At 43.8% G+C, this 16,055-nt stretch overlaps 1 protein-coding gene across 1 annotated transcript in view; it reads right to left on the bottom strand.

The window, feature by feature from the left end:
• The window catches only part of PRDM2 (PR/SET domain 2), a 128,976-nt gene that overhangs the window by 91,599 nt on the left and 21,322 nt on the right, over positions 1 to 16,055 (bottom strand). Inside the window, exons 3-4 of the mRNA XM_088455768.1 lie at positions 6,499 to 6,616; positions 3,813 to 3,916 (exon numbers count right to left, since the gene is read on the bottom strand). Coding sequence (XP_088311894.1) covers positions 3,813 to 3,916; positions 6,499 to 6,616 — 222 coding nt within the window. The remainder of the gene's footprint in view (positions 1 to 3,812; positions 3,917 to 6,498; positions 6,617 to 16,055) is intronic.

Raw genomic sequence — 16,055 nt, 5'->3', positions numbered from 1 at the left:
CCAATGAAGTGACATTAAAAAAACAAAACTCTATTGCTTGTGAAACAGGATGTACACAATTCAGGTGTATGGCCTTCAGGCTACTCTAACTGGAGGCTGTTGGCAGGGTGGTACACAAATGCCAGTACAAGGCCAACATCCTGATCACCAACAGTAGTTTGCCACAAATGAAACAACTTGTGAGTGCCATTCTATTACCCAGCACCATGCACTGGTCCATTCACAGTGAGCGAAACTGCCTCTCTCCAACATACACAGAGAGAGAGAAGCAGAACCTGTTAGGTCATACTTCGCCCAAGTCCAAACATGTAACATCGTGAAGTTAAACAAAACCAATAATAAGGAAGACATCTGAACAGAACAAAAACGATATTAGGAATTCTCTGTGGGACAATCGAGGGCAAATTTTGCAGTAAAATACAGAAAATAAATATTAATTTGTACCATTTTTATACTTTTACTAATTTCCAGCAAAATCCGACATGTCCCTTATCAGTACTTTGCAAGAATTGTGCTAAACAAGATCTGTTTTTTATACTTCTAAGTAGGGATGTGCAGGCTCGGATTTACTCGGTTCTTATCGCCACTTTACCGCAAATTCGGATTTATTATATTGGCTATCCAAAACACATGATAGGCGATAGCCAATAAAATGCCGTTTTGAGATCCGAGTAAATCCGAGTAAAACCGAGCCTGCACATCCCTACTTCTAAGCCAAACATTTATGAAGGTACGTCAACTAGTATGCAATTGGCTACTAGAGTGATTCTGTGTATTAAACCCCTTTCACAGCACGATTTTGTGCACGGGTCAATACCGGGTGTGACCCCTTTCAGACTGTCAACCTGTGGATGATGTCTGATGTCACCACCATCACGTGCCAAGCCAGTGCTTGGAAATTAGATAATCTCCAAGCGCTGGCTCTTCCTATGCAATGAACAGGTCTCGGGTCGCATCGACCCAAGTTACCCGTTCACACTGCACCGCGAGCTGAGTTGAACCAGTGTTGAACTCTGCTCATTACCCGGTTTGAAATGCTGAGTCACTCGACCCGGGTTATTTCAACTGGGCCCTTTCACACTGCACAATAATCCGGGTTGCTGTGTGTTCACGTGAAATAACCCGGTTTATTGCTGGCAATGTGAAAGGGGTATAATATACAATGGGGTAAAAGGTTATTTTAAGGTCTTAAGGTGCCTACACACTAGGCGATATTTTCCACGATTCGCCAAATTTCAACGCATCGGAATGATAAATCGTGTAAAATATGTCCAAATCGTGAGTGTCCACTCACGATCACGATGCGCGTACCTGCTGGTCGTACATCGCATCTTCAGATCTTGCCTGCTGCAGGTAAGATCTGCCAATCTCGGACACGATTTTGTGCAATAGATAGATTTTGTGCACGATAGATCTTAAATCAGATTGGACACTTTTTAGCACCATATCGTGTCCAGAACTGCCGGGGAGAGTTCAAGGGAAATCGGACACGAGATCGCATTGTGAGCACATCGCATAGTGTGTAGGCACCATAACTGATATTCATACAGTTTGACTGGTTCTTTAAAAACACGGCACAAAAACATTGTACTCAGGGAATATTAGGGAACTCAGGAGGATTATAATGGAACTCAGCCTTGGGAAATTAGAAAACAAACAAAAAAAAAATAAAAACAGATCAGACGACAGCATCTACCTGATAAATTAACAGTGGATTCTAATACCGCAAGGTGTATGCTGTTTGATCTGCAAAGAGACTGCACCAAAAGGACAGCTCCTAATTAAGGACCAGAAACCGTGTGAACTTTATGTCTGCGGGATACAATTCCAAAGCTCTGTCTGTGTTGGGTGTTCTATTTTATATCAGACATTCATCTGTCAGCGGTTCCATTCTGGCTGTTAAAAGTACAAATTACATTTGAGGCATTAACATGACCTTGCGTCAGAAAGATGAATTCCCACTGTGAATTCCTGGAGTTAAATCTGAAAATCAAAGGCGGTGCCTGTGTGTGTGTGTGTGTGCGTGTGCGTGTGTGTGTGAGCATTTGATTTTGGATACGGAAGATGATGTAAATGACTTGTTTGTCCTCTATGCTGCACAGACTATGCAGGCAGGATTTCTCCTGGCAAATGACAGAACAAAGAAAGATGCCGCAGGTTCCTAGCTGGTGATGATAGGAGAAAACCAATAACTTCTTTCTCAGAGATCGGCACATTCAGCTAGTGTAATCTGCGTTGATTTCACTCATGGCGGTCATCAGGAAATATATGCCCGTTTATCTCCAATTGTTATAGTAATCTACTAGTTAGCAGCCTGTCAAAATGACGGGACATTGTCGAGCCCGCGAAAAGTCCCGTTTGAGCGCTCATACGGGTCACTTTTTGGTTATTTCTGCTCGCCAGATTCGGGGGGGGGGGGCTTGTGAGTAGAAATGTCAGCGCCGGCGGCTGTGCGCGCCCGAACTAAGCAACAATTGAATTTCTCCGTCGGACGCCATCTAGTGGCCGTTGGCGAGCAACACACCTGAATTCCCCCATAGAGGTGACGAGCATAGATCTATTAAAGAATAAAAAAACAAACAAAATGTGGCTGCTAATTTTCTTAGGCGAGTAAGTGAACACTAATAATGAATACAGTTTAAAGAGATAGGAATCCACTTCTACAGAATCAACAGACTTGAAGAATAAAAAAAAACAAAAACATAACAAAAAAAAAACTCCAAAATCGGTCCCCAGTTCTCTTCTTCACTTCGCAGCCACTTTTTTTTTCTTTTTGGAAATTTAATACAGAGGGGAGCGCAGACCTTTTCCTTGTGCGGCAGCTTTCCTTCTTTGGTGGTTGGAAGTAGTTAAGTTACTTACACCTATTAGCGTCAGTAGGTAATTTAGTGGTTCTTTCACCACCGATTTGTTTTTTTTTTCGGTTATCTATCTGCTGAAACCAGTGTTAAGGTCTTTGCAGGCTTTTCATTCACTAGAGGATGATACTTTTAAAGTATTTATCATATGAAAATTAAATGGGCAAAGCTAATAAAGAAATTAAGTGACACCTTCAATGATGTTAGGAGGGTAAAATCAATTTTGGGAAAGGAGAGCAGGGGAGACAACATAGACCTTAGTAAATCTAACCCCAAATGTGGAAGCCTGCTTTGGTGAAAACATTGCTGCACCAAATGTGTCAGAGTTTCCCTACCTTTGTCAAAAATGTGGTCACGCTACACAACAAACAAATGGACTGAAGAAACGCTTTGCCGTGTATGTATTTGTTTTCCGGAGTTTTGTCTGTAAATGTTGGTAAAAGGGGTTATATATTGGGGTTGGGCACAGATGCCGACCTTGGGGATCCTGGCGGTCAGAATCCCAATGCTGGTATCCTGCCAGGGTTAGGATTCCGACACGTGTCGGTCAGTATCCTAACCCTTCCTCCCTGCTGCAGGGCCTAAACCTACCCCTTCCCCCCTTAGTGCCTTCCCCTAACCCTCCCCCACCCCAGTACTTAGCATCGGGATGCCAGTGGTCAGGATTCTGACAGGTGTCGAGATTCCAGTGCCAGCACTGTAAGAGCCGGCATCCCGACTGTCGGTATTATGACAGCATCCTATATACGGTGTCTCCATTTGGTTAATGTTTGGCTCAAAAAGCGAGGCATTGTCTCCCCTTATACTCTACCAGTGTGTTATTGACATGTAATTATCTTCATGTTGTGAAACTCTTCAAAATTTAAAATAAAGAATTTATAAAAAAAAACAAAAAAAAACAAATGGACTGAAAACGTTCTAGGTCACAGCCCATATAGCAGAAAGCGGTCTTACCTCCCACATGTAGACATTGTTCTTCACTTGAGAACGCTTCTTCTTCTCACCAACAAAAGGCCCAAATTTCTTTCCTTTAGGAAGTGGCTTTCTGGCCCAGATGCCTAAAATATTAATACAATGGCATAACATTTGTTTCTTTTAATGTGCAGCCTACTATTATGAATGTCTTTTACTGTGTTACAATAAATATTCTTCTAACAAGAAGGCAAAATGGTTCCAGAGGCTGATCCAAGAGTATTACAGTGACTTCATTTTGAGTTTCATCACATATAAAAGAAATTCTAAAGGGGGCACATCCACTAGCAGATAGTGGAACGATATTACGTTTACAACATTGTAATCGTACAGTCGTTCCTCTTCCCCTGCAGTGCCCACACTGAACGATATGTCATTCAGTGCAGGCACCCTCCCTCATCCCTGAGCATGGTCAACCTGTCGTTATCGGCAGATTGACCAGCATGTTCAGACGATGATTGATGTCGGAAACGACCAGCAGGAGCGCACATCACTGGTCGTTTCCGACATTTTAGTGCACAATTTGTACTCGAATTAATGAGCGAATGAACGATAAAGATGTCGTTATCGTTCATTAATATTGCCTAGTAAATGTGCGCCTTAAGAGGAGTTACTTTTTTTTTTTTTTAAAAAGGGTAATGTCAACATTCCTTCAATGTTTCCATTTTTCCAAGTGTCGACATTAATGATGTCAACATTTTAACCATATCGTATTAATCAATGTTGACCTCCTGTTGTCCATATTGTAAATGTCGACATTGTGACCGTAGCCATGTGCTGGCTGCATACCCCCACCAGAGTATTAGCATATTTACTAAAGTGCGGGATTTTAGACGTGGAGATGTTGCCCATAGCAACCAATCAGATTCTAGCGATTATCTTCTAGAAGGTGCTAGATAAATGATAAGTAGAATCTGATTGGATGCTATGGGCAACAACTTCACTTCTAAAAACCCGCACTTTAGTAAATATACTCCTTAGCGTCTGTTAACAGAAGCATCACTATGTAGATGGCCAAAATGTGTGGCAGATCATTAATATCCATATTAAATTCTGCATTCCACTATCAGCTCAACCACTTTTCAAAGTACAAAATTAATGTATGTGGTACAGGGGATGCAGACCTTAATAGAGTTCAGAATTCACGCCTTCTATTAATATATAAAGCTATACATCTCCAGGGAACAGTACAGCCATTTCATGCATCTGCTTATTGCACACATATTCCTATAAATCGGAGAGCAGAGGGAATATATATACTGTATATCGCTTGCAGAGACACACATAACAGGAGGAGACGGACAGCAGGAGGGTAGCTGGAAAAAACAACCTGGATTCAGGTCATTTAAGTACAGTAGAGTTAAGACGTGGGCCATTTAGATACAGCAGAGCCAAGTCAGGTCATTTAACAAATAGTGTGTCACTTAGCCAATTACAACGTTCAAGTAAACAAGGAAATTGCAATAAACAATATTCAGTCTAGAACACGTCTAGCCATAAAATAAACTGCTGGGAAGTCATACAGTTCAAGAACATGTGAGTGGTACAGCAGCAATCTGGTCATCTGGTCAGAACTGTGAACAGCTAGATTTGTGCAGTATTACCATACATGCATTCCTGCTCACAGAGCTGACGAGTGAATCACCAGATTACTATACAGGTTGAGTCTCCCATATCCAAATATTCCGAAATACGGAATATTTTTAGTATGACTGAGATAGTGAAACCTTTGCTTTTTGATGGTTCAATGTACACAAACTTTGTTTAAAGGCACAAAATTATTAAAACTATTGTATAAAATTAACTTCAGGCTGTGTGTATAAGGTGTATATGAAACATAAATGAATTTCATTTCTGTACACATGGTGCCCACCAAGTAGGCCGTGGAGTCTCAGATTTGAAATTTTTGTTTAAGAAAGTTAGCTCAGGAAGTCTTCCAGTGCCTAAAACTGCAGTGATGTGAAGATACAGTGAGGGGGGGAGCAGGCAGTGCTTCAACAGAAGAGCAGTGAGTCGGAGGATCAACTGTCACACTGCACCTGCACTGACAGTTACTAATTTCCTCCAAGCACATTTTCATATGCCATGGTCTCCAATGTTGGTCTGCGGAAATTTCTGCCCGGCAATGACTTCTGAAACCGCAGTGATTTGGGAAGCTATACCGATTTCCGTCCTGCAAGTCACTCTGTTTGGAATGGGGTATATCAGGAGCAGTCAGAGAATACGCCTGCCTGCACGGTCATTTACGCCTAAATTGGATTGTTATCAATAAATGGATAGATAAGTACTTTTCAGGGCTAACACCATTTTGGCAAACAGTGCGGTCCTTTTCAGGATCAATGGAATGGGGTTATAGGCAAGGACAATGTAAAAAAATTAAGGTTGCAGATGGGCCTTAAGGTCCATTCTTCAACCCGGACAACGCTGGATATATCAGCTAGTGATAAATAAGCCCCATTGGATTAACAGCCAATCAGTGTTTAGCTAATCCTGTCTTCAGCCAATCACACAATGGCTGTTATATTATAGTGTTAGTTATTAAGCACTTGAGCTCAAACACCTCCATCAGTAACATAGCTGAGTATTTTGTTTTATAGAGTACAAAAACCATGTGGTTCAAGCCAAAAAGTAACAGTTATAATTTTGATTGCCAGTATAAGTCACTTACCCAATCTCAATTTATCAACACCAGAGGGAGACAGCGTCACTTCCTCGGGAAGGCCCCTAAGGACGTGCTCAGGCACATCAGCCAATGTCTCAGCTGCTTCTGAAGATTTTATTGCATCCTGTAAGACAAAAACAGAGTGACTAACTGAGCACAAAATATCACTCACCCAACTCCCATGCAAGATGTAGGGAAATCAACGATTTATAATTTTGCTAGACGAAGAAAGAGTCTAATGCCTGGTCTACTCGCATCCCTGAAATACTGTCCAAATGCGATTCAAAAACAGTTCAATTCTCTTGGCCCAGGAGGAGAGCACTCGTGTCAAGAGAACTAATTGCAGCACCATCCGTGTTCTCAACGTGCCTATGGGCAGTACATAATAGGGTTTGGGATGGCAGCGGTCAGAATCCCGATGCTGGCATCCCGACAGGGTTTAGGATACAGACACCTGTCGGTAAGTATCCTAACCCTACCCCTAAACCCTCCCAGCACCCTAAACTCCCTCCTAGTGCCCAACCCTCCCCTCCTGGTGCCTAACCCTAACCTTCCCCTCCTAATGCCTAACCTTAACCCATTACCCTAACCTTCCCCCTAACCCCACTACTCACCGTTGGGATGCCGGCGCTGGAATTCTGACTTGTGTCGGGATTCCGGGCCGGCATCCCGACAGCCGGGATTTCAACTAAATCCCCATTGATAGTGCTTTATGCTGTAGCTGGTGAGACGACCTCTTTGCAATCCCACTAAGGGCCGTATTCAATTTGAGGCGAAAAGTCCAGACTTTTCGCCTCCTTCGCCTGTTTTCCAGGCGGAAAAGTATCACGTGCGTGCCCGCTATTCCCGTATTCAATTCCAAAGTAGGCGAAATCGGGAACAGGCGAAACTTGGATCGCGAAAAAATACGGGATTTTTCGGGAAATAATTGTAGGACCCCCTAAAGACGTCCAGACCTTGGGGATCGCTATGGGTGTCCCCGTTTTTGCCTGCAGAAGAAAGTCGGCTTTTTAAATAGATGCGGCAGGTGGTTATTTTTCCCGACATTGAAGGAGTGATGCAGAAGAGCACTTAGGTTTTTTTTTTCATTTTTAAAAGTAGTCCCATCAAATTTGGGGTACATGAAAATGGGGGAAACCATATTTTTAAGTCCCTAAAGGTAATTTTTTAAATTCTTCAAAAATAAACTTGCCGCTACTCTGCCCAATTAAAAAAAACATGCCACATACTTGGGGACCCCACCACAATTAATTTCGTTAGTTTAGCATTTTGTTTTCACTTTTTTTCACCCCAAAATGTAAAATAATTTTTTTGGGGGTGTCCCGATTTTTTTTTTGGTACATTTCGTTTAAGGGGGCATTCCCAAGGGTGCAGGCTATTTTTTGTAAGCCTGCACCCCTAAACCCCAAATCTGCACTTTTTTTCACCTGCTATTGATAATTGAAAAATTATCCCTGTTTTTTTTATATGACCTTTCACCCCATTTACGAAAAAAAATGGGAATTTTCGGGAAATATGCCTGGGACCCCCCTAAAGATGTCCAGACATGCGGGATCACTATGGGTACCCCCATTTTTGCCTGCTGAAGGAAGTTGGGGATTGTAATAGCCGTGCAAGGTGCAATTTTGCGGCTATGAAGAAATGGTAAAGAATAGAACTTGGATTATTTTTGAGGGGAAAATAACCATTCCTATCAAATTTGGGGTACATGAAAATGGGGGTAAGCATTTTTTTAAGTCCCTAAAGTTAATTTTAAAAAATCTGCAAAATTGCACCTGCCGCTTGTCCCCACATACATGGGGACCCGACCTGAATTAATTTAGATAGTTTGCCACTTTGTTCCTCTTTAACTTTAAACAATCAAACAATTTTTTTGGGGTGTCCTGACTTTTTTATTTATTTTTTGACGCAGTTCACCTTTAGGGGACTGTCTTAAGGCTGCATGGGGGTTCCCGCAATGTTGTTCCCCAAAACCGCAATTCTGCACTTTTTTCCGCCTGCTATTCATAGGCGAAACTTTTTCGCCTATTACATTGCATTGACTTTCCGCCTAGGCGGAAAGTCTTCCAAATTGAATACGGGGTAAAAGCCAAACAGGCAAAAATGACGTCATTGGCGAAAAGTATAACGCGAAAAAAACTGACTTTTCTCCTCAAATTGAATACAGGCCTAAGTAGGTTAAATCAATATGTTGAATGTGTTAGGAATGTTACATTCATTTATAATGCTACTCTCATGCGGCTTTTCCCTCTAATGTACCACAAGGTGATCTAATAACACAGTCAAATTTGTCTCCAACACAGACGCCATAGTGGGTGAGCTATTTACATACTGTGGGTCTCCGTCATTTTTGCTGGAGAACAAAATTAACTGTCACTTGTATAACTCAGACAGTACTAAAGACACTTTCGGATAGTTTGAAATGAAATGTTTTGGAAAGACTTTATTTAGGATCTTCCCATCAACAGAATGTGCAGAGAAAAAAGTTATAGAATTTTGTTTTCCCATTATTCAACATCATTCTGAGCAACAGTCCTAGGACACAGATAGGTACTTTATAATATACACACACAGACAGATATCTGCAGACTGGATGTTATTCTCAGTCTCTGTGCCAGGTGTATCCGGTATGTAATCACTTAATATGTCTGGTATTTTCCGAAACATTTATAAAAAAAAAAAAAAAGAATTACCAAAAATTAGAGCCAAAATTCATTTGAAATTATTAAAATCCATGAATATTAAAAACGGTCTAAGCGGCCTCCAGCCATTCAGTAATATTTACTATACCGCTCTTTGTAAACTCCCACTTTGACCACTGTAAACATATATTGATATATATTTTTACACACAGATATCTACTCATTTTGTTGAATATAGTTTAATAACACTGTCTCCGTTACTGTGAAAACAATCCACCTTTATACAGGTGGGCCGATTAATAATCATTGGTTAACTATTTAAAAAATTAAATTTCATGCAAGCATCATTATACAAGCCTTTATTCAGCAGCACGTCTCTTCAGAATGTGAGCTGTTACTCTAATGGTGCGTACACACTGGGCGATAAAGTGGACGACTGAACGATAACGATATCGTTATCGTTCAGTCGTCCACTTTATCGTCCATTTTTAACACCAAAAAGATGAACGATGACGACGACGCGCGTTCCCGCTGGTCGTTCATCATCATCGTTCAATCGGGCTGACATGCAGGCCAACCTGACGATCTCGTCAGGTTGCTGCATGTCAGGGAATGGGGGGAGAGAGCCCGGCGCTGAACGATATCATTAATGATATTGTTCAGCGGCTGTGCTCAATTTCATGAACGACATTGAGCACAGCCTGCCAGGGACACTACACGATATCGCTCAGGGAGCATATCGTGTAGTGTGTACCCACCATAAAAGTACTGTACTTTGCACAGTTCCCAAATGGTAACCATTAGTTACTACTAGAGTTGCATTTACTTTTGCAGGGAAATCACCTGGACACTGTGGGGCAAGTTCAGAGGCGACTGTACGTCAGTTTGCATCTTGGGTGAATTTGCATAATCAAAAAGCATACACACGCATATACAGCTATGCAGACCTGCACATATTGTGCACCAATCAAACCTTACGATGATGGGAGGCGTGTTCTCAAGTATACAAGGTCCAGTAAGGGACTTATGCCGGGTACACAATGTGACGGCAGGCAATCGTGACAATGTTCACGGTTGTCCCGTCCACTTCACTCAACAAATGCACGCCGCCTCTCTTGCCAACTGATTACTTCCTCCCACTCCTGCATCCAGGAGTTTGCCCGTGCTGCTCCCTACCTTTGGAATGCTCTCCCTCTCCCCATCAGACTCTTCACAAATTTTCAAACGGGCTCTCAAGACCCACTACTTCATCATGGCCTTCCAGCTCTCATCCTAACCCACCTCATGCTCTTTCCTCCCTATCTTCCCCTTCTGTGTCACGCCTGCCTGTCTGCCCCTCCCCTTAGAATGTAAGCTCTCACGAGCAGGGACCTCTTCCCTCATGTGCTTCTCCTTACACTTTCTTCTACTCTCTACTCCCCATTAGGGCACCTAACACATGACTGCCAACTCCCTGCTGCTTATTGTGAGTGCTTAATCGCTATTGCAGTTATGTATATAAGTCGTGTCCTTGTCCTGCACTGTATTGTACTGTAAGTTACTTATTTCTTGTTCACCTATTAGTTCTATGCACTATGAAAGGCGCTGCGGAACACTTGTGGCGCCATATAAATAAAGGATAATAATAATTTGCCTTCATCCTGGACATCGCATTATTGCCGGTACACTCTACAGAGATTAATGAATGACAGAACGATCACTCATTCGGCCCTTCATTAATATGCATGGCGCCGCATGAAAATATTCATGTGCAGCACATGAAACCTGACAACGTTAAATGCGACCACAGCAGTGCGCATATCGTGCATACACACTGTAAGATGTGCATGATTTGGCGCTCTGATTTGGCCAAATCGGAACGACATCGCCCCAGTGTGTACCCAGCTTAAGAGGCCCAACATCTACGATATATATATATAAATGATAAAAAGGCAAATCTTCTGCACAAGGATAGGGTAGGTGCAAGTACATACAGGTGATGGAATCAGTATGAATCACCGCCGGACCGAAGCCTGGCGGATGAAATACCAATGCCCGAAAACCGGCAGCTGAAGATCCCGACAGGGGAGGTAGGTACGCTATCCCTCCCCTCCCCCCCCCCTAACCCTCCCTTAGGGGTGCCTAACCCTAACCTCCCCTTTAGTGCCTATCCCTAACCTCCCCCCAGGGGTACTGAAACCTAACCTCCCCTCCGGTGGTGCTAGACCCTAATCCCCCCCTTCCCCTAGCCTGAACCTAACCCTCCCGGGGGGGTGCCTAGCCCAAAGTCCCCCCGGGATTCCCTAATCTTAAATCCCCTACCCCCTACCCCCTCCCCACTGCTAAGCGCTCCCGATTTGCCTACGATCGGTGTGCCGGGCGTCGAGATTTCGGCGCGGGGCTGATGATAGGCGTCAGTACTTAGACGCCTATCATTAGTCCCATGCTGGGATTTCACAGTCGGGAACCCGCCGGACAGCATTTCTACTGCCAGCTTCCTAACTACATCCCACAGGGGGATGAGGTGCATACGTTCCCAGTTAGGATAGAACTGCATTCCATGTGATAGGTTAAAGTTGTGAACAATGTAAATAATATATATCAACTGGGGGATATGGCAGAAGAATACTGCATCTTCCCAGCTAGACATGCAGTTGTTAAAAGATATAAAAATCGAACTAAACTCAGCGGAAACTGAAGCACTGATGCGACAGAGGAACAACGTGTTACTTCCAGAGCTATACATAGCCCCAAAATACCACATTTTTCTAACGGTGTGACATCAACCTAACGCTTTACCAGGTGACCTCAGAGCTTACCGTTGCCTGAAATATTTATCCCCAAGTCTAAGTGATCTGAAATGCTTCTGTCTAGAGGGTCTGCAAGACCAAAGGCAGTCAATGCACGCTTGCTATTGAAAGAAGCATTATACCATGTAAATACAGAGAAGAAATTCTTTCAAGTTATACTTACAGCCTCAGAATTAAGTGAGGAACTGATTTTCAAAAACATGGTCATAGCAAATATTTGCCTTTCAAATTAAAGATAAACATCCCATTTAAAAAAACAAGAAGAATTTCTGGTGTACCTTTTACGCTTGTATCATTATCTCCTTCCACAGTCTCTCTGGAGAGTGAAAAAAGAAAAAGAAAATTGGGCTGCCAGACAAGTTTTCAAACTCTAAGCAGGTCATGTGATGGCAGAGGGGGTAAGAAGGAGGGGAAAGGATGTCACAGTGCACATAGTGAGCACATTTCAGCTCACCTCCTCAGGAAGGGGCGAGGAGAAATGCCAGCGCCAGCAGCTATCGCACATGAACTGAGTAACAATTGGCTCCCAAAAAAAATTACCCTAATGTGTATGTGTGTGTGTACATGTGGTAGGGAATATAGATTGTAAGCTCCGCTGGTGCAGGGACTAATGTGAATGGGCAAATATTCTCTGTAAAGCGCTACGGAATATGTGCGCTATAGAAATAAATGGTAATAAATGGGTGAATAGCATTACTATGGCCGATGAAGCTTCCGAGCTTCTCAAAAATGGATTGGGCCATTGGGTTGTAATCATGTTCCCCTGTGCCTAGGCGGTGAGCAAAACTGCTGGGTCCTGGGAACAGTTTTATCATTTATTTACACAGCACAACCAATTTACACAGCTCCGTAGAGACAATATTTGTCAATCATATCAATCTCTGCCCCATTGAAGTCGACAGTCTCAGGGGTCTATTTATAAAAATCAAATATAGTAATTTTTGCTGGAGAATACTTTTAAATTAGTTTTTCACTATTTAGAATAGCACAACCAATTTACACAGCTATGTAGAGACAATATTTGTCATTTATATCAATCTCTGCCCCATTGAAGTCGACAGTCTCAGGGGTCTATTTATAAAAATCAAATATAGGCATTTCTCCAGCATTTTTGCTGGAGAAAACATTAAAATTAGTTTTTCACTATTTAGAATAAAGATAAGTGCAGAGAAACCACTGATCTCTCCATCTTTTCCCTTCTCTAATAACAGTGCTGCAGCCCCCATAGGTTACAACGGGGGCTGAGAACAAACTCTATTAAAAACAAATTATATCAGAAAAGCTTCTCTCTAAGGCCGGGATGAACTACAGGGGACAATGTGTTAAAACTAATGAAACGGGGTTTTACTGCATTTTCCATATGTATATCCTGGTGGGTAATGCAAGAGAAGCCTATGGGCTTCTTACCGGGATGCTTACCCTGACAGGGATCCCTACCATGACCCCCTGCGACGCCAGAGGGACTTCTGGGTGTTAAACCCGGAAGCCCCTCTGTCTGGGGGCAGCGCAAAGGACGGCTCTTATCGGGAGAGCTGTCCTTTGTGATGTAAAACACATTTCTTGGTGCAGACTTGTGTATGCGACTAAATCTGAATAGGTCGTGAAGGTGACATTTTTATTCTTGCAAATGCATTTGTATTTCTATTTCTATCTTTTTTAGTTATAAAACATTGTGCTGCTTTAGCAGATGGAAGACACAGTGGAGAATTTCCTGAAGGAGCGCATGCCAACACAATACAAGCATAACAAAATCATACAACAACACGTAATAAAAAGGGAAATAATAAAATACTCCAACTTTGAAGCACTTCATTTTTTTTTTTATTATAGGATATTATCTCAATCTTACAGATTCCCCTACGTCTTCATAGAGATCTCCCCCATGCGTGCTTTATCTATCATTCGCTGAGTCCAACGAGATGTAAGTAAGTGTTGGGAAATAGCAGATTATGGAAGATATAATGAACAGTAGAGAGACTAAAGCCGGGTACGCACTAGACGATGTGTGTACCAAGTGACGGCAGATGTGACGGCACAATATCGACCACCCGATATATCGTTCCTCCGCCGCATTCAGAAGCATGGTGTCGTCCGCCAGCTCCTCAGATTCACCTGCGCTGCAGGCATATCTGAAGATATGACGAATGACGCACGGGAGCGCGCAATAGTCCATACACAGTGGACAAGGAGAGCGATTTGTTGTTCCGATTCGCCACAAAACGATAAATCACCCAATATGTCGCCTAATGTGTACCCAGGTTAAGCCACACATGTCAGAACTTGAATTTAAGATCCAGTCGGCTTCAATCAAATAAGAAAATAAAAAGTGTGTGTACGACAACTGATCAAATATAGGCCCTCATTCAGAGCCGGACGCTCTGAGCAGAGCGCTCGCTCTGAATGAGGGCCGTCCTCCCTAAAAATGGAGCGTCCTCCTGGACGCTCTTATAGCTGTGGGTCACCACCCACAGCCTATACGAGCGTGCAGGTTGATGGTCGCGATGGTCTTGACCATCGCGACCATCGCCACTGCGAGCCGGAGCCCGCGGTTGAGTTTTTCAAACGCAAGGCCCGGAGTGATTTTGGCTCTATCAGAGCCAAAATCACTCCCACTGACATCACTAGTGATGTCAGTGGGCCGGCTTCTGACGGTAGGCGTTCCCTTGGGAACGCCCCCGTCTGGGAGGCACGCCCCGGCACGCCCACCAAAGGGGGCGTGCTGTCAATCAACATCGACAGCACGCCCCCTTTGATAAGACACAACGGGCGAAGGAAAGTCCTTCGCTCGTCGCGTCTGGCGCATGCACACGACGGAGCTCCCTCCGTCGTGCGCATGCTCAGTGCACACCATCGACCCACTTGCGAGCGGACAGCCGCTCGCGAGTGGGTCTGAATCAGGCCCATAATCCGATGAATAGATTGACAATATGAGGAAAATGTTCATCTAAACTGGTGGAACTGGATTTGTTTTAAGGGTATACCGTCATTTATATAGATACCACAATGTTGAACTTTAGTGTGGCAACGTGGTTCAAATGTAGACATGACATATGCTGACATCTGCCGTGGTTCAAATGTCGACATAAGACCTGTCTATATAGTCATAATGTTAACAATACAAATCTTGGGGTTAGGGTGATGCATCAACATTTAAAAAGTCGACTTTATGACGGTGTCAACATGTCCCAAATCCACATTGAGCATGTCAACATTAGGAACACACGCCGACGTGTACTTTTCCGACATGCTCTACTGTACACAAATCACACCAAACCCGTTTAAAGCATCCCTGTTCTAATCATGGGACAAGTCTAACAATATTGGGGTTGATGCAGAGTTGAATGCAAGTCACCTGTAAATTGCTCCAGCACAGAGGGTCTCATTCAGACCCGCTTGCGAGCGCTGTACGCTCGCAAGCAGGTCGATGGTGCCCAAGAGCGCATGCGCACGACGGAGGGAGCTCCGACGTGCGCATGCTCGAGACCCGGCGAGCGACGGGGAAGCCGTCGCTCCAGGTCTCGCACCAAAGGGGGCGTGCTGTCGATGGTGACAGCACGCCCCCTTTGGTGGGCATGGCGGGGGCGTGGCTGCCCAGACGGAGGCGTTCCCATGAGAACGCCTACCGTCTGGGTCCGGCCCCACTGACATCACTAGTGATGTCAGTGGGAGTGATTTTGGCTCTGATAGAGCCAAAATCACTCCAGGGCTTGCGGCAACGAGACCCTACCGCAAGGGTCTTGTCGCAAGCCCGATGGTCGCGATGGTCTTGACCATCGCGACCATCATCATGGACGCTCGCATAAGCTGTGGGCGGTAACCCACAGCTATGCGAGCGTCCAAAAGGCCGCTTCGCAATTAAAAAAACACACGCCCTGAACGAGCGCCAGCTCTGAATCAGGCCCAGAATGCACAGACCTTAATGCATACAGGATACTCGCCAGTGTGCAGAGCTGATATATATATATCAGATAGATATATCCCCATATTTTTACAAGCAGCGCCGGATCCAAGAGCTCGTAAATACGGGGGCACCTAGGTTTTCTTTTCCCGTATCTTTTGAACCAGTGACGGGTCAAAGAGCCTGGAGCTAGTTACTCCTGGGGGGGCGGGGGACCCCCAGGTAATTTTCTTT

Source organism: Taudactylus pleione, unplaced genomic scaffold (genome assembly GCF_031769625.1).
Source record: "Taudactylus pleione unplaced genomic scaffold, aTauple2 ptg000671l, whole genome shotgun sequence".
NCBI lineage: Eukaryota > Metazoa > Chordata > Amphibia > Anura > Myobatrachidae > Taudactylus > Taudactylus pleione.
This window is presented reverse-complemented; position numbering and strand designations above follow the sequence as displayed.